Below are 21,905 nucleotides of genomic sequence, written 5' to 3'. Positions count from 1 at the left end.
TCTCCCTCATGTCGGATTTCCCGGGACAAAGCTAGTCTAATAAAATAGTTTGTTAAAGGGAATTTGATTTGTTGAGCCTGTGCCTGCATTAAATGCTAAATAGTCAAATCATTTTCTAAATCATGTTTGTATATAATGTGATACTATCTCATGTTCGTCTATAGTTTCATCTTCACCTCACAAATCTAGGCAAAGAGATTTCCCTAACCGTTAGATAGCTTAATTGGTGTAAGTTATAATTGTGGTCATTTTAATACAATGAAAATTATTAGGCTACACGGGTCATTCTCTCCAAGGTCAGACCTTCTATAGATGCCAATTTTTCTGCAAATCATTACCATTTAATTGACATGGGTATAAAGTATTCACATCCCTTTACTTTTTCCACATTTTGTTACGTTACAGCCTGAATTGAAAATTGATTCAACTGAGATTTTTGTCACTGGCCTACACACATTCAAAGTGGAATTTTGTATTTAGACATTTTTACAAATTAATTAAATATGCAATGTCTTGAGTCAATAAGTATTCAACCCCTTTGTTATGGCAAGCCTAAATAAGTTCAGGGCTAAACATTTGAAAGACTGAACTATAATCGCTGCCAAGGGCGATTTTTAACATGTATTGACTCAGGGTGTTGAATACTTATCTAATCAAGATATATTAGTGTTTTTATTTTATATAAATATTTTATAAATGTTAGAATTTTTCTTCTACTTTGACATTAAGAGTATTATGTGTCGATAATTGTTTTAAATAAAATAATTACATCAATTTTAATCTCACTTTGGAACAACATAATGTGGGAAAAGTGATGTGAATACTTTGAAGGAACTATATTAACTAATTATAATTTTTCTCAGTTAAGATAATGAATTTCTTTATTCAAAAGTATCCACCCACACATTTGAACCCTAGTTTAGGTTGTCATACCTGTTGTGTTCTGTTCCCCACAGAGTTCTCTGGGCCATGTTCACACTCAGTTCCTGCTGCTTCTAGAGTCTCTGGCTGAGTTTTGGGCGGTTCTAGATGAGATCGATGAAAAGACCTGGGTTCTAGAGCCAGAGAAACCCAGCAGAGCCGACACCATGAGGAGGATCGCCATCGGTAACGCACACACAGACATGCAAACTCACTAACTAGAGAACTCAATAGGCCATAATTAACCCTCATGCACACTGAACTGAACAGACCTCTACTGCTACTACCTATATACACTCACTTTTATCATTCCCCCCTTTGTGTTGTGGTCAGCTATTCCTTGTCTCCAATCACTGATTAACTATGTCTGCAGCAAATAACGTGTCCATAAAAGTGGAGGTTGACACGCAACACCCAAAGATGTTGCCAGAGTGCTGCCTGCTTGGAGCTGAGCATGGTAGGTAAAATACTGTATACTTATGGTTTTTCCTTTTTTTAAATATTTTTTTTATCGATAATGTATATGAAATGTGTACCCTATATTAAATGACGGCACACTGCCATGTTTCATTATTTTTTTTTTTTTATGCATCCTCCTGTCTATTAACTGATCTGACTCAATTTGATAAGCACATGCAGTATTGAGGAAACCTGGTTTCCACCTACCCTTATTCTATCATATCTGTGATCACAGACAAAGGAAAGATGTATTATTTTGGGGGGCGCATTCTGAATGTGTACTACCCAACAAAGTTTTTACAACATAATCAGGCTTTTGATTTGGTACGAGTAGGAGCGGACCAACCAAGGTCGAGTTTGTTCTATTTAAGTCCTAACAATTGTTGCCAATTGTTTCTTTAAATCCAAGGTCATGCTTGGCCAACAGTGCCACACAGAACTCATTGTTGGTTGCCTAGCAATGCTATTAAACACACACTGCTGTCGCCAAGACTGAGGCAGGCAGCGACCCTCAAATAGATGGGGTCACGCAGAAATATTGCTTTTTGCATTTAAGAATAACAAACAACAGAATGCAATGATGGCTGTACACAAAGACGGGGCTCATGGGGTGGAACGGACTAGAGCAGAGCGTTTATGTCGAAGTTATTGGAATATTTCCTCTTTGCCTGACTCTCTGTCATCAAATATGAAGAGCTGTTTGTAAGAGCCTGTGTGCTGCATCCAGGAAAACACTTGACATGATGTTTTCTGAAATGCATTGAAATGCACAAAAACGACTGTTAAATCCCCCTGCAAGTGTTGTGTATCTCTAAACCTCTCTTTTTACAATGTCCATTTGAATTCACAACTTAATTGTGTGGGTTATTTTCCCCTGCAGTGGTAACACCTTTGAGGAACAAGCTGAATGCCAACATGCATTTATGGTAAGTTAGGTAGTCAGTCATTTGGATACAGTCTACTTATTGGTATTATATGTTCCATACAATGTGATTCTAAATGAACAGTCTTCTATGCCATTTCAACGTGATAGCCTTGGTCAACATTTCCTAGCTGGGAGAGAAATAGACATATTGGTCAAAATTGCAAACTCCTCTTCCCTCCGTCTCTCCCTCATTTGCATGTGTTTAATTAGTGTGTGAAGGAGCTGTTTTGTGTCTTTCAGGAACCCGGACTGCAGCATCTTGCAGAACCTCCGGGATGTTTTGGAGATAGAATTCCCATCACCTGCCACCCACGAAAAATCTGTACGTTGCATTTCCCTGTTTCAAACACCAAGCCCTCACAATTACCTCTGCCGAGCAATCGTGTGTGTAGAAATATATTTTTATTTCTGTTCTTGATTGTTTGCTGGAGGTGGGTGTGCATCCCCTTTAATTGGGTTGTTTACAGATAAGATCATTAGAATAACAAAGATGGCAGAATCCTCGGCACTATCGAGATCGCTTTAATCACACCCCCATTTATCTCTTTTTTGCCGCCGGATGGGTTGAAAGGGCGCCGTGTTTATCCACTGTCGCCACGGTGATTAATGCCTCAGCATCATTAACATTCCGAAGAGCAAAGTTTACTTTACCAGATGTTGAAATTGTACCTGCCATCCTCTTTTTAATGGATCGCTTGGAGAGAAAAAGGGCTTCTCGTTACATGAAAAGAAATATGCAAACAGAGAGGGGGAAGGGGGACACTGGTAGAGAAGGGATAGACAGGAGAGATACTATGAATGTCTCCTGTAGAGTTTCAGTGCAGAGTGTGGGATCTGTTACGCCTACCGTCTGGAGTCGGCCATTCCTGACCAGGTGTGCAACGACCCTCGCTGCGGCCAACCCTTCCACCAGGCCTGTCTGTACGAGGTAAGGGACACGCACACAACTATCCTACCCAATCAGTAGGCATGTCTGTTTTACAAAACAATATCCAGGATAAGACATGCATGAATTTAAAATAATTTGTTATTAATTCATACAAAAATGGGATGTAAAAGCATCAAATTCATTTCAGGTGTTTGGCTTCTTTGCATTTCTCAAATCTTGCCCCAAGGAATTGGTCAGCTTCAATTTGAGTAGTTTAGTTTGACTAGTTCTTGTTCGGTTTCTCTCCAGTGGTTGCGTGGACTACCTTCCAGTCGCCAGAGCTTCAACATAGTGTTTGGAGAGTGTCCCTACTGCAGCAAGGTATTTCAAGCCGCCATATGGCATTATTAATACTCACTTTACAGTCGATGTCCTTCATAAAAGGTCATATAACATACACATGATATAGTCTTCATATATTGTGTCATTCATAAAGTTTCAAAAGGTAATATAGAGCGCTGTTTATGCACAATAAGTACATTGAATATAGCAGGTCACATTTAGTAGTGTGGAGGTACCATGTCCTTGGTTAGTACAAAACAACAGTCACACATAAATCAACACACTGTAAGCCTATAGAAAATCCCCAGAGGTGCAGTTGCAAATCACAATAAGTCACAATCAAGTTTGTTAGTTTTTTTAGTAATTGATACAGCGAGCCTGTGTTGACATTTTTACTTTTGTTGTTTACAGCCCATCACAGTGAAGATGTCCACCCAGAAACCCTGAGCGCCGACTGAAGCCTGGGCATAGAGCTATATGGTTTAACATGAGCCTCAGCAAATACACTCACATCTAATGTACAACACATCTCATCTAATGTATATCGTCTCACTCATGTCATGACACTGTAGCGAACTGGAGTAAGAGTTGGGGATGATGCAAACCTAAAATAGGCATGATGAATAGGAAACAACAAAAAAGATCAGAGTAGCAGGAAAACAGCACCAAGTCATCATTCAGGACTGTCAGCCAGAGTGAATAGAAAGGCCAGGGACAGGAATAAGACCACCACTAAGGCACTACAGTACAGTGTGACATTACAGACACTCTTCTGTTTGGGAGAAGGCTCTGCTCTCTGGTCGTGGTCTTTGTGGCTGTATTCCTCCCACTCACCACGGTCATATATGTGGATGGGATTTTCCCAGTGGTCAGATTCTGGGGGATTGTGCTTCTGACTCTTACCCCCACACTGGTGATCATGGTTGAAGATCTCTGAACCATCCTCTTTGTACAGATGTTTTTCCCAGTGTGTCTGACTGTGGTCCTCCCACTGATCATCATGTGTTTGACCCAATTTGCTTTTTGTAGGGGTTGTACTTTCTCTGGGTCTATGGTTGACTTGTGGTCTTGAGGTCACAACAACGCCGTCATCAGCAACTATTTTCCTGACGCGACGTTTGGTTTGTGTTGATGTTTTCTGTTAGGGGATAATTCACACATTTGCTTGGGTTTCTTCCATTGACCTGAACTTTTGTAACAGCCGTTAATGTGAAATTACAACAAAGGCAATAAAAATAAATAATCGCAATTAAAAAATATTGTGATATTTATTTTGGGTTTGAACTTGCTTTGATAAAACGTATTTCATTATCAGTTGGGTGTCAAAAGTAAAGTAGCTGGTCATTTTGTCCATTCTTGTAAAACCAGTTTGACAACATTATAGTAAAATGCTGTGAATCCTGTCAATATTACACTACAAGCAGGACTTAGTGCCTTGGCCTCACCGCCTGTTCTGGCTGGGGCTTGAATGGTCCTCTGATGTATTGAGACGGCACATGTCTGGGTCTCTCCATCTCCTCCTCTTTCTCACTCTTGTCATCCTCCACATATACAGACTTTGGTTTGGACGACCCTCTAGCTCGTCCTGCTTTCTGTGGGGAAAAGATACAGGAAGACCGGATTGAAATTTCACGTGAAGCTAGCATGCACTAGTTTATGACATACTCCTCAACCTGGACATTTCTTGCTTGTGAATTCACTAACACCTTACCCCATGTTCTGACTGGGGGTTGGATACAGGTGGTCCCCTAATGTAACGAGATGGTACAGGTTTGGGTCTCCCCTCTTCAATCTCCATCTTTTCTTCATCACTGTCATCCTCCACATATACAGGATTTGGTTTGGAGGCCCCTCTAGTTGCAGGTTTAGCCCGGCCCGCTTTCTGTGGGGGAAGGACACCGGAATAATTATTTCATGTGACGCAAACGAACAACTGAATGAAAACATACTTTTACTCCTGTTGTCAACACATTAGAATAAAAGGGCATTTCCCCATGTGTGTCAACTACTGTACATTCCAATACATTTATTTTGGGGTCATATTGCAACCAGCTCAGTAGTAAAGTTTAGTGAATCCCGTTTATAGCCAACACCTTTACGCCCTTGGGTGGTACAGGTTTGGGCCTCGCTTCATCCAACTCCAACTTCTCATCCTCTTCATCACTCTCCTCATCCTCCACAACTACGGGCTTTAGTTTGGATGAGCCTCTACCGCGGCCTGCTTTCTGTGGGGAAAGGATACAGGAAGAGAGAGTGAGGGGCTTAGTAAGAGGCTAACATGCAACTGTTTCTGATAGTAGAAACTTGCTTGATTCTCCATTGAACTTTTAGACCAGGAGAAGGCCACCTACTGTGTTGAAGACAAAGCATTGTTCACTGAATTATTCATTTGTCTTTGAATGATGAAGAGAAGTAATAATAATAATAATAATAATACGGGAGTCCGTACGGGACACGACTAACTACCAATTGGATATCACGAAATTGGGGAGGAAAAAGGAGTAAATAACAATACAGAGGAGTAGGACAGACACTGAAAGCAGCCTTTCCATGACCCCTATTAATTCAATTGACATTTACACTCACTTTCCAAACCTCCAAAAATTGACTTCTATTTGACTACAGATCCAACTGCCCAGCAGTTCAGCATGGAAATTAGGTGCGAAAATTAGAACAATTATGGCTGCTGATCCTCTGCCCCTGTAAAGTGTGTGTAAAGTGTGTGTCATCAATCGCCTCAAATTGGGCTGTTTTGGCCATCTGCGGGTCAAGTTAGTCGCCATTGAAGGCTCAAGTGATTCCGGTAAATTCCAGAAAATCCCCACCTCTCCGCTCCAGAGCCTCTTGAGGGGGGACGCGGTGTGCCTCCGTGGGGATCAGGGGCAAGTTGACCCCTTTTACTGCGGTCAAGATACCCGCCAGGCATTTAGAGAAGAAAATGTGATTCACCTCTACACTGCTATGCAAAGAGCCAGAGCCAGAGAGATGTGACATATTTGGTACAGTCCAATTGAAATGCACATATCTGATGAGAAATACTTTCTGCGTGTTGTAAATAAAGACCTGGATTTGTATGTGATCTGTGGCTGAGGCTGTCAGTGTGTGTAAATCTCCCACACTGCACTGGGGCTCCCGACAGACCCACACACAGACACCTCACCTCTCGCAGAGGGTTATAAATCAGAGTATAAACAATGAACATGAAGTGAGTCTAGCCATCTGGTCTCCATTACACTCCCCTGACCTGCACTTTACCCTATCCAGCTATATTAGATACTGAACAAAAATATCAACACAACATGTTGGTTTCATGAGCTGAAATAAAAGATCCCAGAAATGTTCCACACACACACACCACGGCTTATTTCTCTCAAAATCCGGTTAGTGAGGCTCTCTCATTTGCCAAGACAATCCATCCTAACAGGTGTGGCATATCAAGAAGCTCATTATAACAGCATGACACACACAGAATTATGACATCCCTTCAAATTAGTGGATGCAACTATTTCAGCCACACCCATTGCTGATAGTTGTATAAAATCGACCAAAGTGGCAATGTCTAGGAACAACAACGGCTCAGCTGTGAAGTGGTAGGCCACACAAGCTAACAGAGCGGGACCGCTGAGTGCTGAAGCACGTATCGCGTAAAAATCGTCTGCACTCGGTTGCAACACTCACTACCGAGTTCCAAACCGCCTCTGGAAGCAACGTCAGCACAAGACCTGTTTGTCGGGAGCTTCATGAAATGGGTTTCCATGGCCAAGCATCCACACACAAGCCTGAGATCACCATGCGCAATGCCAAGTGTCGGCTGGAGTGGTGCAAATTGGATTCTGGAGTAGTGGAAGCGCGTTCTCTGGAGTGATGAATCACGTTTCACCATCTGGCAGTCCGACGGACGAATCTGGGTTTGGCAGATGCCAGGAGAACGATACCTGCGCGAATGCATAGTGCCAACTAAAGTTTGGTGGAGGAGCAATAATGGTCTGGGGCTGTTTTTCAAGGTTTGGGCTAGGCCCCTTAGTTCCAGTGAAGATAAATCTTAATGCTACAGCATACAATGACATTCTAGACAATTCTGTGCTTCCAACATTGTAGCAACAGTTTGGAGAAGGCCCTTACCTGTTTCTGCATGAAAATGTCCCCATGCACAAAGCGAGGTCCTAGCCCATACAGAAAATGTTTGTTGAGATCGGTATGGAAGAACTTGACTGGCCTGCACAGAGCCCTGACCTCAACCCCATCGAACACCTTTAGGATGAATTGGAACGCTGACTGCAAGCCAGGCCTAATTGCCTAACATCAGTGCCCGACCTTACTAATGCTCGTGGCTGAATGGAAGCAAGTCCCCGCAGAAATGTTGCTACATCTAGTGGAAAGCTTTCCCAGAAGAGCCTATTTAGCCTACATTTGTGAGTAGATCTGGATGTGTGCGATTGATTAATTGACGATTTGATTAATAGGAGTACATTAGGGGTCCCCAATAGGCAGTTTTCTGAGCAAGGTAATCTCTCAGGTACTCTCACCTTGCCACTGTCTGGCCAATCAGACCCTCTGGTGGAGGAACCCCCTGACATTGCTCCTCGTGGCATAGACAGGTCCAGCCTTCCCTGGCCTCCGCTCGCTCTCGGTCCCCCCTCAGACAGCAGCTCTCTTAGCCTCTGGTAGTCCGGACGTTCCTTATACCCCAGAGATTTGACACTGAGCAGGAAACTGGCCAATTTATCTGGGAGAGGAAGAGAGACAAAAGAGAGAGAATGCGCAATAGTCCCACTTTGACGTATCTGTGATGTTTTATAAACACTGGCTATGTGCCGTGTGAAACCGTCACCCCTTACTGCAACTAACATGTCCAGCTACCTAGTGTATCACACACACACTGTGGTTGAGTGTGTATCACACACACACTGTGGTTGAGTGTGTATCACACACACACTGTGGTTGAGTGTGTATCACACACACACTGTGGTTGAGTGTGTATCACACACACTCATATACAATAGGGTTGATGCATGTCCTGGGCCTTATCTGTGGCGACCAGCCCGGCCCTGCCTCTGGAGGAGGTGCAGAGAATCATCCCAGTCAGTCACCACTATACATCACATAGCCCTAACCTCACAGAGACGTGACCTCTGTTTACAGTACCAGAGATAACAACACTGGAGTCTAAGACATCTCTCTGGGATGGATAATGGAGTTGTGGGAACATATTTCAAAAACCCCTCCTAAAAATGTTTCATTCCCATCTGGGACAAAGTGGTGTGACTCTGGAGTCTGACTACTGGACAAGTACTGACTGGTACGGAGGCCCTCTCCCTCACCTGTGCAAGCTCCACCCACAGACAGCTCCTGCACCGAGCCAGGTAGATTACCTATGAGTCTGGAAAGAGAAATAGGTATGAAATAGAGTGGGAGAGAGAAACAAGGGTTTAACTTAAAGACAGACATACTGTAAGGACAAAGGTTTTGAAGGGTCTGTCCTATATCCAAGAGATATACTTTTGGTCAATTAGTGTGGACACAGGTTCGAACATTTCATTCTAAAATCATGGGCATTAATATGGAGATGGTCCCCCCTTTGCTGCTATAACTGGCTCCACTCTTCTGGGAAGGCTTTCCACTAGATGTTGGAATATTGCTGCAGGGACAAGAGCATTAGTGAGGTCGGGCACTGATGTTGGGCGATTAGGCCTGGTTTACAGTCGGTGTTCCAATTCATCCCAAAGGTGTTCGATGGGGTTGAGGTCAGGGCTCTGTGCAGGCCAGTCAAGTTCTTCCACACCGATCTCGACAAACCATTTCTGTATGGACCTCGCTTTGTGCACGGGGGCGTTGTCATGCTGAAACAGAAAATGTCCTTCCCCAAACTGTTGCCACAAAGTTGGAAGCCCAGAATCGTTGAGAATGTCATTGTATGCTGTAGCGTTAAGATTTCCCTTCACTGGAACTAAGGGGCCTAGCCCAAACCTTTAAAAACAGCCCCAGATCATTATTCCTCCAGTTGGCACGATGCATTTGGGCAGGTAACATTCTCCTGGCATCTGCCAAACCCAGATTGGTCCGCCAGACGGTGAAGGGTGATTCATCAGTCCAGAGAACACGTTTCCACTGCTCCAGAGTCCAATGGCGGCAAGCTTTACACCACTCCAGCCGACACAGCATTACACATGGTGATCTTAGGCTTGTGTGCGGCTGTTCGGCTGTGAAAACTAATTTCACGAAGCTCCCGACGAACAGTTCTTGTGCTGACGTTGCTTCCAGAGGCGGTTTGAAACTCGGTAGTGAGTGTTGCAACCGAGGACATGATTTTTACGTGCTATGCGCTTCAGCGGTCCCGTTCTGTGAGCTTGTGTGGCCTACCACTTCACGGCTGAGCCGTTGTTGCTCCTAGACGTTTCTACTTCACAAGAACTGCACTTACAGTTGACCAGGGCAGACATTTTACGAACTTGTTATAAAAAGGTGGCATCCTATGACGGTGCCACGTTGGAAGTCACTGAGCTCTTTAGTAAGGCCATTCTGTTTGTCTATGGAGATTGTATGGCTGTGTGCTCGATTTTGATATATATAGTGTATACACACAAAAGTATGTGGACAGGTGTATAAGAAAGCTCAGGAAATATATATTTTGGGACACATTTAACCCCTTATTTTTGACAAAACTACCTCCATATTTTATTTTTAACTGGTACCGGGTTACCTTCAGACAAGTCACGTGACAAACACCACGGTAGCTCGGCCAGCTCGGCCACCGCAGATGCGGAAGACTGACATTGTAGGTGGATGTGGTGAATTGACATCTCTAGCTAAAACTGACAGATTTTGATGGGGATTTAACACTAATAAGGATCAATAGGGATCCAGAGAGAGTGTGGTCTTGACCTGGTCTTGGCCTCTTGGACCTGTATAGGGTTCTTGAGCATAGAGTCCCAGGGCAACGCCCCACACAGCCAGTGGAGCAGACAGAAGCCCAACACCTCCAGGTCTCCACGTCTAGATGGAGCTACACAGAGACAGAAGAAGAAGATGATCAGAACCTGGTTTGGGAGGATAGAAACAGCTTTGATTTTTGGGCTGTGTTCAGAGGTAAAACAGTATGCAAAGAGAGGGTAAAGAGGATGACAATTATGGAGGGAGTGTTAGTCTTTCAACTTTTCCTGTGCTCTGCAGACAGACAGGGCTTTGAGGGGAGGGCTGACATTTTAGGTCAGTTTTCCTTCTTCTCTGGCCTGTTCCAGGAAACTGGATCCTTGTGGCCTCTGACATGATTCAGACGCCCGCTGCACAGCCTAAACACACACACTCGATTGCTCAAACACCCCCTCTCTTAGGCAGTAAAACACACACAGATATCTACGCCCAAATCAATACCACAGGTTACAGAAGTCGACAGGGTGCTGTGCACTGGGGAGATATCTAAATACTAAATACTGATGATGGCTAGACATTAACCTCTAGACTTGCCTCGTTGTAAACAATGCCTTCCATCTAGTTTTAATACAAGGAAGTGAACAAACCCTGCACTGAGCCAGTGTCTTTATGAAAAACTGTGGGGAGTTCATCAATACGTCTGGATTGAGTGCATGTGAGGGGTCGAGCCCGAGGAGTTTTAGCAGCTCAATACTGTAACGGCCGTGCATCTCCGGAGAAATTACCCATCGACTGGCTTCGTCAGAAGGAGAAATCTCGAGCCAGATCCATGGCTAGCATTGATCCCAGACAGTGTTCCCAATTAAATAGGCTGCTGCCACAGTGGCTGCCAGGCAGCGGCACCCAGCAGGACAGCACTACTGGCTAGCCTTGAGACGGACAACAGGGGTTGGTTGGTTGGTTGGTTGGTTGTAGTTAGATGTTGGTTGGTTGCCACTGCGTCTGCCTCTGTTGTTGCCTTCAACATTTTTGTGATTAAGCCGCTTGTTTAAGTAATTTACTGAATCAATTATCTCAAGAGTGGAAGGTGTAAAGTACTTAAGTGTATAGGTCAGCATTACAGTATATTTGTTGCTGCCACTTCTAATTAAGCCATTGTTGTAAACAATTATATAAAGCCTCATTGATACTGAGAGGCAGATAAGAGGGAATAAAGATGAAAAACACAAGTGACACCAGCACTCAAAAACTACCAACTCCCACAGCCACAAAATAGATTAACAATTAAAAAGATCAACAACTACATTAAGCACCAGTGGCGTGCTTTCACCATATTGTCCCTGTTCACAATAGCTTTTCCTTTGCTGTTTGGTCATGTATTTATGACTCTTTCCCTAATGAGACGGCAGCACACACACACAGCTCTCTTTAATGCACACACACACGCATATGCTTGCGTGCACACACACATACAGTGGGGAGAACAAGTATTTGATACACTGCCGATTTTGCAGGTTTTCCTACTTACAAAGCATGTAGAGGTCTGTCATTTTTATCATAGGTACACTTCAACTGTGAGAGACGGAATCTAAAACAAAAATCCAGAAAATCACATTGTATGATTTTTAAATAATTAATTTGCATTTTATTGCATGACATAAGTATTTGAAAACCTACCAACCAGTAAGAATTCCGGCTCTCACAGACCTGTTAGTTTTTCTTTAAGAAGCCCTCCTGTTCTCCACTCATTACCTGTATTAACTGCACCTGTTTGAACTCGTTACCTGTATAAAAGACACCTGTCCACACACAATCAAACAGATTCCAACCTCTCCACAATGGCCAAGACCAGAGAGCTGTGTAAGGACATCAGGGATAAAATTGTAGACCTGCACAAGGCTGGGATGGGCTACAGGACAATAGGCAAGCAGCTTGGTGAGAAGGAAACAACTGTTGGCGCAATTATTAGAAAATGGAAGAAGTTCAAGATGACGGTCAATCACCCTCGGTCTGGGGCTCCATGCAAGATTTCACCTCGTGGGGCATCAATGATCATGAGGAAGGTGAGGGATCAGCCCAGAACTACACGGCAGGACCTGGTCAATGACCTGAAGAGAGCTGGGACCACAGTCTCAAAGAAAACCATTAGTAACACACTACGCCGTCATGGATTAAAATCCTGCAGCGCACGCAAGGTCCCCCTGCTTAAGCCAGTGCATGTCCAGGCCTGTCTGAAGTTTGCCAATGACCATCTGGATGATCCAGAGGAGGAATGGGAGAAGGTCATGTGGTCTGATGAGACAAAAATAGAGCTTTTTGGTCTAACTCCACTCGCCGTGTTTGGAGGAAGAAGAAGTATGAGTACAACCCCAAGAACACCATCCCAACCGTGAAGCATGGAGGTGGAAACATCATTCTTTGGGGATGCTTTTCTGCAAAGGGGACAGGACGACTGCACCGTATTGAGGGGAGGATGGATGGGGCCATGTATCGCGAGATCTTGGCCAACAACCTCCTTCCCTCAGTAAGAGCATTGAAGATGGGTCGTGGCTGGGTCTTCCAGCATGACAACGACACGAAGCACACAGCCATGGCAACTAAGGAGTGGCTCCGTAAGAAGCATCTCAAGGTCCTGGAGTGGCCTAGCCAGTCTCCAGACCTGAACCCAATAGAAAATCTTTGGAGGGAGCTGAAAGTCCGTATTGCCCAGCGACAGCCCCGAAACCTGAAGGATCTGGAGAAGATCTGTAGGGAGGAGTGGGCCAAAATCCCTGCTGCAGTGTGTGCAAACCTAGTCAAGAACTACAGGAAACGTATGATCTCTGTAATTGCAAACAAAGGTTTCTGTACCAAATATTAAGTTCTGCTTTTCTGATGTATCAAATACTTATGTCATGCAATAAAATGCAAATGAATTACTTAAAAATCATACAATGTGATTTTCTGGATTTTTGTTTTAGATTCCGTCTCTCATAGTTGAAGTGTACCTATGATAATAATTACAGACCTCTACATGCTTTGTAAGTAGGAAAACCTGCAAAATCGGCAGTGTATCAAATACTTGTTCTCCCCACTGTATATGCTTGCGTGCACACACACACACACACATATGCTTGCGTACACACACACACACACACACACACACACATACGCATATTCTTGCTTGCGCGGGTAGTTCTCTCCTATTGATATTCCGATTTTCACTCTTAACCCGCTCTTTCGGGAATCTCCGCGTTCCAAAGCATCCCGCTCCAATAGGTGATAATTAGCTCAGAGTTCAGTGATGCATCACTCTGTTCTATCTCCACCCTTGTCATGGCAACATCTACCCAGCGAGGGTGACGATAGGTAAGATGAGAGTGTGGGATCTTGAGCAAAAAGTAGTCTTGTAGCTCGTCAAAATCTGCATGCATCTCGATTTCCATTTGACCCAAAGAAACTCAAACTGCCTCACAACATGGAGGTCAAGTAAGACCAGCCATCATATTTAGGCACCTGGAATATAATTCTGGTTTGTTTATCAACTGTAGATAAAAAGGGAAACGTTACCCGATTGACTCATTCCAATAGTAGAGTACTGTAGGCCTAACATAAGTTATTACATCAAAGGACTGATGATTATCAGTGGTTAGAAGCATAAACACATACCAGACAGACAGTTTATTAGGTACACCACCCAATTTACAAAACAAATGTGATCGCTCCGACAGACAGTGAGTCACGTGGTCGTGGCTTGCTATATAAAGCACGCACAGGCATTGAGGCATTCAGTTACTGTTGGGATGAATGTTAGAGTGGGCAAAACGAGTGACCCAAGCAACTTTGAGCGGGTTACGATCTTCGGTGCCAGGTGCGCCGGATCAAGTATCTCAGAAACGGCCAGCCTCCTGGGCTTTTCACGCGAGACAGTGTCTATGGTTTACAGAGACTGGTACGACAAACAAACATCCAAATGTATTGGTCACATTCACATATTTAGCATTTGTTATTGCGGGTGTGGCAAAATGCTTGTGTTCCTAGCGCCAACAGTGCAGTAGCATCTAACAATTAACAATACACAAAACTAAAAAGTAAAAGAATGGAATTAAGAAATATATAAATATTAAGACGATCAATGTCGGAGTGGCATTGACTAAATACAGAATACACATATGATATGAATAAAAGCAGTATGTAAACATTAGTGGCTAGTGTTCCATTATTAAAGTGGCCAGTGATTTCATATCTATGTATATTGGGCAGCAGCCTTTAAGGTGCAGGGTTAAGTAGCCAGGTGGTAGCTGGCTATTTAACAGTCTGACGGCCTAGAGGCAGGCAGTGTGCCCCCGGTGAGGTTTTGGGCAGACCATACCACCCTCTGGCGAGTTCTGCGGTTGCGGGCTGTGCAGTTGCCGTACCAGGCGGTGATACAGCTCGGCAGGATGTTGCGCCTCCCCCACACTGTCTGTGTAGGTGGACCATTAAAGTGTCAGTGATGTGTACGCCAAGGAACTTGAAGCTTTCCACCTTCTCCACTGCGGTCCCGTCACTGTGGATAGGGGCGTGCTCCCTCTGCGGTTTCCTGAAGTCCACGATCAGCTCCTTCGTTTTGTTGACATTGAGGGAGAGGTTATTTTCCTGGCACCACTCCACCAGGGCCCTCACCTCCTCCTTGTAGGCTGTCTCGTCATTGTTGGTATTCAGGCCAACGACTGTTGTGTTGTCTGAAAACTTTATGATTTAGTTGGAGGTGTGCGTGGCCACGCAGTCATGGGTGAACGGCTGAACACGCATCCTTGTGGGGCCCCAGTGTTGAGGATCAGCGAAGTGGAGGTGTTGTTTCCTACCTTCACCACTTGGGGAGCGGCCCGTCAGGAAGTCCAGGACCCAGGGCCTCAAGTTTAATGCTGAGCTTGGAGAGTACTATGGTGTTGAATGCTGAGCTATAGTCAATGAACAGCATTCTTACATAAGTATTCCTCTTGTCCAGATGGGATAGGGCAGTGTGCAGAGTGATGGCGATTGCATCGTCTGTGGACCTATTGGGGCAGTAAGCGAATTGAAGTGGATCTAGGGTGACAGGTAAGGTGGAGGTGATATGATCTTTGACTAGTCTCTCAAAGCACTTCATGATGACAGAAGTGAGTGCTACGGGGCGATAGTCATTTAGTTCAGATACCTTTGCTTTCTTGGGTACAGGAACAGTAGTGGACATCTTGAAGCAAGTGGGGACAGCAGACTGGGATAGGGAGAGATTGAATAAGTCTGTAAACACTCCAGCCAGCTGGTCTGTGCATGCTCTGAGGATGTGGCTAGGGATGCCGTCTGGGCCGGCAGCCTTGCAAGAGTTAACACGCTTAAATGTCTTACTCACGTCAGCCACACAGAACAAGAGCCCACAGTCCTTGGGAGCGGGCCGCATCGTTGGCACTGTGTTATCCTCAAAGCGAGCGAAGAAGGTGTTAGCTTCTTTGGAAGAAAAACGTCAATAATCCGTGATTGTCTGTAGATCCTGCCACATACTTTGTCTGTCCACTTTGTACTGACATTTTGCCTGTTTGATTGCCTTACAGAGGGAATAACTACACTGTATTTGACCATATTCCTAGTCACCTTGCCATGGTTAAATGTGGTGGTTCGCGCTTTCAGTTTTGCGCGAATGCAGCCATCTATCCACGGCTTCTGTTTTGGCTAGGTTTTAGTCATGGTAGGAAAAATATCCCCTATACACTTCCTGATGAACTAGGTCACCGAAGGGAGGGCCTTATAGGCATTTTGAAAAGGTGAATAGCAGTGATCTAGTGTTTTCCCTAAGCGAGTTCTACAGTCAATGTGTTGATAGAACTTCGGTAGCGTTTGCCTCAAATTTGCTTTGTTAAAATCCCCAGCTACAATAAATGCAGCCTCAGAATGTGGTTTCAAGTTTGCATAAACTCCAGTGTAGTTTCTTGAGGGCTGTGACTATAACCAAAGAGAATTCTCTTGGGAGGTAATACGGTCAGCATTTGATTGTATTCTAGGTCGGGTGAACAAAAGGACTTAAGTTTCTGTATATTATCCCAATCACACCATGAAGCATACACCCACACCTTTCTTCCCGGAGAGTTCTTTATTCCTATCTGCGCGATGAACTGAGAACCGAGCTGGTTGTATGGACGGGGACAGTATATCCCGAGAGTGCCATGATTCTGTGAAACAGAGTATGTTACAGTCCCTGATGTCTTTCTGGAAGGAGATCCTCGCCCTGAGCTCGTCTACTTTGTTGTCCAAAGACTGAACATTAGCGAGTAAAATACTCGGAAGCGGTGGATTGACTAGAAGTCCACTCCAAATACCTCTTCTCTGCCGGCGCCGACTTGGAGCAGCCTCTGGGATAAGTTCGATTGCCCAGGGGGGTACGAACAAAGGATTACATTTGGGAAAGTCATATTCCTGGTTGTATTGCAGCTCTGATATCCAAAAGTTATTTCCGGCTGTATGTAATAACACAAAAACATTCTGGGCTAATAATGTAAGAAATAACACCCAAAAAACGAAATACTGCAAAGTTGCTTAGGAGCCAGAAGCAGAGCGGAGAAGTCTGTTGGCGTCATTACATTGACAGTCCTGTGGGCAAAAACAGCTCGTTGATGAGAGGTTGAAGGAGAACGGCAATCGTGCAAGTTAACAGGCAGGCCAAACAGACAAATAACGGCACAGTACAACAGCGGTGAGCAGAATGGCATCTCGGAACACACAACTCGTCGATCCTTGTCACGGATGGGCTATTGCAGCAAATGACCACACTGGATTCCACTCCAATCAGCTAAGAAGCAGCTCCAGTGGGCACGCAATCACCAACACTGGACAATTGAGGAATGGGAAAACGTTGCCTGGAATAGGACAGCGAGTTCAGTTTACTTGAGTGGCCTGCACAGTCCCCAGACCTCAACCCAATAGAGCATCTTAGGGATGGAACTGGCTATACCACCATCCAATCTGCAGCAATTGCGTGATGCCATCACGTCAGCATGGACCAACATCCCGTGGAACGTTTCCGACACCTTGTAGAATGCCCTGAAGAATTCAGGCTGTTCTGGAGGCAAAGGGGGGGGGGGGGCAACCCGATACTAGATGGGTGTATGTAATAAACTGGCCAGTGAGTGTATATTTTCATCTTATACCTACTTTAGTTTGTAGAAGATTTTTTACCCCTGTGCTATTGAAGCAAAGGAATGATTCACCTATACAACAGCTTCTACTGTTAAGCGAAGACCAAAAAGTTGAAATGAGGACCATATGCAACGACATACAGTATATGTTATATGAGAACAAATTGCACTAGATGACAGTGTGTGTGTACTTCTATGTAGGTCTGTAAAAGAACAGACCTGTGTTTAAACCAGTCCTGTGATTTAAATGTCATTCCTATCCAACCGCTTGTTAAATTAAATTCACGGCCATAGATCAACGACTCAGAACATGTTGAAGCATGTTCCACCTGCCACATTTCAGCTTGTATGCAACTGTGAATTACATGGGCCCAACATACACCTCTTGATTCAGAGAACCGAACATAAAAACACAAGCTCAGCATGTTCACCCCCACCACCCTCTTCGCTCTATAAAAGATTAAAATTGACGAGTTTGCCTTTATCAATAACGCTGACTAAGCACCTTGTCTGTTTTCATACATATGGACAGCATTGATAGAAACAGTTGCATGGCGATTAGGGAGTCTTCGCCACACTCGTTCAGCATATCGAACCCGGCACCGTCCTCCACTCTTAGCAAACAGAGGTTATCAGTGGCCAGTCCCGCTCTAACCAAACATCAAAGCCTTAATTAATGGGGGATGAATACACGATGCAGGTTATGACTTTAGCTAATTAGGGGATTTTTTTAATGGAGTCTGTGTCGGGGAATACGAGGCCGGGAGAATCAATGTCCAATAAAAAAGGACCATGTACGCAATTTGCCAGCTAATGTGTTCCCTACTGAGGGCGGTTTTATAGCAAGGAACGAAGGGGTGGGTTCACTTTATGCATTGATAAACAAGTACACTGCCAACTGAAAGATACAGTAACACAGTTAGTATACACAGCAAGATACATCCATACGAGATCATTGGCCACACAGTCAAGACAAGTGAGCTATTGTCCACCAATTCTTGTATGTTTACCCAGAAACCTTGGCCTTTCACTACACAATAGTTGTTGCCACCTGAAACTATGAGTGTTCATATCAATGAAATCCCACTTTACCGACTCCATTGTGGGCATCTATGCTGGTGTACTCTATGGTTCCGTTGTGTCCCTTTTTTGGGTTCTCTTTGTACTCTTTGTGTACGCCGTCTGGGCTGTACCTGTAGGACAGGCCGTAGTCAGCCAGGTACACCTGCAGTACAGGGAATAAACAGACAGTATGTGTAGATAACAGTCAGCCCACCTACAAGTAAAAAGCTTAACATATACATTGCTCAATGTTAATATAGCTAGTAACGGTCTTCTACGTACGTTTTATACACAGTAAAAGAAATGCCTTGAATACGCATGCCTACTGTTCTGAGACAGTGCTAGCGCTAACCTTGTCAGGGTCTGTGTGACCAACCATCAGGTTGGCAGCCTTTATGTCTGCATGGACATACTCATTGTCATGGATATACTCAAGCACATCCAGCTGTAGGAAGACAAAGAGAAGGTGAAATCTTTACATTCCATCTTGGAAGAGGATGTTTTATTAATATTATTTATTGTGTTTATTTTTATGTTTAGTTTATTTAGTAAATATTTTCTTAACTTCATTGTTGGCTTGTAAGTAAGCATTTCACTGTAAGGTCTACTACACCTGTTGTACTCGTCACAAGTGACGAATACGATTTGATTTGAACAGAGGGAGGGACTCACCAGGACACGTCCTAGCTGTAGTACTGTGTGCTTCTTCAGCTTGCCACCGTTTCTCTCACACACCTTCTGCAGGTCACTGCCCAGGCGGTCCATCACCATGAACCTGTACCTGAATTGTAAATAAGAATTTGTTCTTAATTGAGTCACCTGGATAAAAACTGTACAGGGCAAAGGTCAAGGATAAGAGGTAAAATCATCTCGGACACTTCCAACCAGGAAGCAAGGGATTATTAATTAAGTATTAATGCCTTCATCATGACCATCACTACACCAGTCAGTGTAGTGGTTCCAGTAGTACCTGGTTCCGTTGTGTTCTGCCAGTCCTGATCCCCAGTATGCAGGGATCCCCAGAAAGTCCAGCGTCTTGCTCCTCATCCACCTCTGCACTGAATCAACAGCAGGACAGAATTACAAGGGCCAAAAAAAAGGCTACCTGCCGCCCCTTTTTACAACGTATTTTCACCAGTGCAACGATTACACATATTGTTTTTCTACAGAAATAATGGACACAACAAGAGTGCAAAAACAGATATTTGCTCTTTTGCATTTTTGTTTTATGAATTACTTGTTGCTCTCATTATTTACCTTCATGCCATTTTGTTTTATTCCCTCTGAAAGGTAGCAGGTGCACAACTGGTGCTGATCAAATATGGCCAAGTGCCCAAGATACGATTCTAGAGGACCTAAGCCTTTGGTCTTAAAAGTGGTGCAACAAATTAGGACGAGATGTGGTTTTAATGACTGTGGATTCAGGTTGGACTGTCTGAACTGTTCACAAAAACACATATGACCACTTAGACAGAGTAAATAATCATGCACTTCTAAATCACAGACACAGAAACGCACAAAGTGAACAGGAAGCCTGTCTTGGAGTCCTGGCTGGCTCTCCACCAGACTGGCAGGTGGTCAGGGGCCCAGCAGAGGAGCAGGCATCATTATGTGGGATTGGGTCCCTCTCTATGAATTAAGAGCTCAAACAAGCAGGGAAGGGGCTAACTGCCACTGAGGTGCATGTTTGCTTTGGCTTATTAATTACACCAGGCAGCAGTCTTGGGCACTTCATCAGCCAAGTACACTCCCGCTGCACTGGGCCTGGCCGCTCATATAAGATGTAGCCTAAAATAGGTTTGGTTGTAACCATACAGTATGTAGCCTATATTGGACATAGGCTATGAACTCTTGGTCATATTTCTGCTACATCATGATGTTGCCTAATTGAATGTGTTGATACTCACTGTTCTCAGGTTTAGCTGCCCTCTGATAGAACTTGAGCTCAGAAAACAGAGGCCCATTCTCATGATACTCCTGCAGACAATGAAATTAGAGGGTCAAATATGAGGAAATAGAAATGCTGAGAACTGTTGCATGTGACTGCCGTACAATTATAGGTTTATTTATAAGCATATTAACACGGCAGTTCCTTATTATACCTTCCCATATCCACGAAAAACCCAGTAAGCAGAGAGCAAGCGAGAGAGAAAGACAAAGTGAAAGAGTTTCACAGCAAATTATTGTGGTTAAGTCAAACTGTCAATCACATCTGGAGTTATCTCTGAACAAATGACAAAGTGTATACAGTGATGGAAATGCCCTGACTCACAACACAGCCATCCCTGTACTCACCACTTTAATCACAAAATGAGAGTCCTCCCCAACAGGCATTTCCATGTCCTGCGAAGCTGAAGGAAAAGAAAGGGAGAGGGAGAGAAAGGTAGGAGATGGAAAAAAAGGAGGGAGAGCGATATGGTGTGCGAGAGAGAAAAATAAAAAAAACAGGGACACATAAATAAACCTTGATAAACATGACAGTAATTTTGCATCAATCAGATGTACTCCAGTTTTTATGCTCTGTAGGTAATGCTTTACACCCAAATCAGTGATTCCTGGTAAAATAAATTGGGATGTGTGTGTTCATTTGAGAATCAGTGATACCTTGATGGATTGACATACTAGTCTGGTTACTTACCTAGGTAGATCAATCCAAAACCTCCTTGGCCAATAATTCTGCCCAGTTTCCATTGCTTCTTCTCAGTGTCGATCAGTGTAAACCCGTCTGGTAGGGGTGCAGGCAATGCTCGTTTCCTAGGAGGGGCCATAGGGCTAGCCAGCAATAGGAACCTATTTGGGGGTAAAAGAGAGTCAAGTTAGTTGGCTGGCAATAGTAACTTATGGTACAGACAGACTATTGACATGTGGTCAACAGATGCAACTACAGCCACCCAGCTAGCTTGCAAAGTAGAGAGCAGCTATATAGACCCGTAATACATCCAGAAACAAAACTGAAAGTCAGTTAAATCTGGAAACTGGCGAGCAGATTAGCTAGCTACCTAGATAGCTACAGAAAGCTAACCGACTATATCGAATAAACTAGTTAGCTCTCCCTACATAGAACAAAATTAGCTAACGTTAGCTAGCAAAACAATATATTCGGTTCATTTGGCTCGGTGGCATTGCACAGTTCAGTGTCAACTTGTTCTTACCAAGATACCTAACTAGATAGCTACTTTAAAAATGAAACATCTGGCGATACATTACCATTACAGTTTGGATAATTTTCCGTGAAATGTATCAAAGATCTAGGAAGCGATGGCTCTGGCTATTCAACCGCCAATGAATGCTATCTTGAGGCGGGACGATGACACAGCATGTACCGTAC

The 21,905-nt window shown here is 44.0% G+C and overlaps 2 protein-coding genes across 3 annotated transcripts in view; one reads left to right on the top strand and one right to left on the bottom strand.

Moving 5' to 3' along the window:
- fancl (FA complementation group L) overlaps window positions 1–4,772 on the top strand; it is an 18,507-nt gene extending 13,735 nt beyond the window's left edge. For both annotated transcript variants that reach the window (XM_071380600.1, XM_071380599.1), the window contains exons 8-14: window positions 957–1,107; window positions 1,295–1,378; window positions 2,261–2,306; window positions 2,546–2,627; window positions 3,117–3,233; window positions 3,483–3,554; window positions 3,927–4,772. In XM_071380600.1, coding sequence (XP_071236701.1) covers window positions 957–1,107; window positions 1,295–1,378; window positions 2,261–2,306; window positions 2,546–2,627; window positions 3,117–3,233; window positions 3,483–3,554; window positions 3,927–3,962 — 588 coding nt within the window. In that variant the 3' untranslated portion in view covers window positions 3,963–4,772. The remainder of the gene's footprint in view (window positions 1–956; window positions 1,108–1,294; window positions 1,379–2,260; window positions 2,307–2,545; window positions 2,628–3,116; window positions 3,234–3,482; window positions 3,555–3,926) is intronic.
- On the bottom strand, window positions 3,680–21,905 carry vrk2 (VRK serine/threonine kinase 2). The gene is made up of 15 exons (XM_071380597.1): window positions 21,785–21,905; window positions 21,216–21,367; window positions 20,873–20,928; window positions 20,485–20,554; window positions 19,548–19,635; window positions 19,250–19,358; window positions 18,930–19,022; window positions 18,608–18,740; window positions 10,398–10,518; window positions 8,837–8,895; window positions 8,042–8,241; window positions 5,609–5,740; window positions 5,227–5,397; window positions 4,961–5,107; window positions 3,680–4,653 (listed from the first exon to the last, which is right to left on the bottom strand). Exons 2-15 carry the CDS (start codon window positions 21,343–21,345, stop codon window positions 4,189–4,191), a joined length of 1,974 nt encoding a protein of 657 aa, XP_071236698.1. The 5' UTR covers window positions 21,346–21,367; window positions 21,785–21,905; the 3' UTR covers window positions 3,680–4,188.

This window comes from Salvelinus alpinus, chromosome 32 (genome assembly GCF_045679555.1).
Source record: "Salvelinus alpinus chromosome 32, SLU_Salpinus.1, whole genome shotgun sequence".
Classification (NCBI taxonomy): domain Eukaryota; kingdom Metazoa; phylum Chordata; class Actinopteri; order Salmoniformes; family Salmonidae; genus Salvelinus; species Salvelinus alpinus.
Note: the sequence above shows the minus strand (reverse complement) of the source record. Positions and strands in the feature narration are given on the sequence as shown.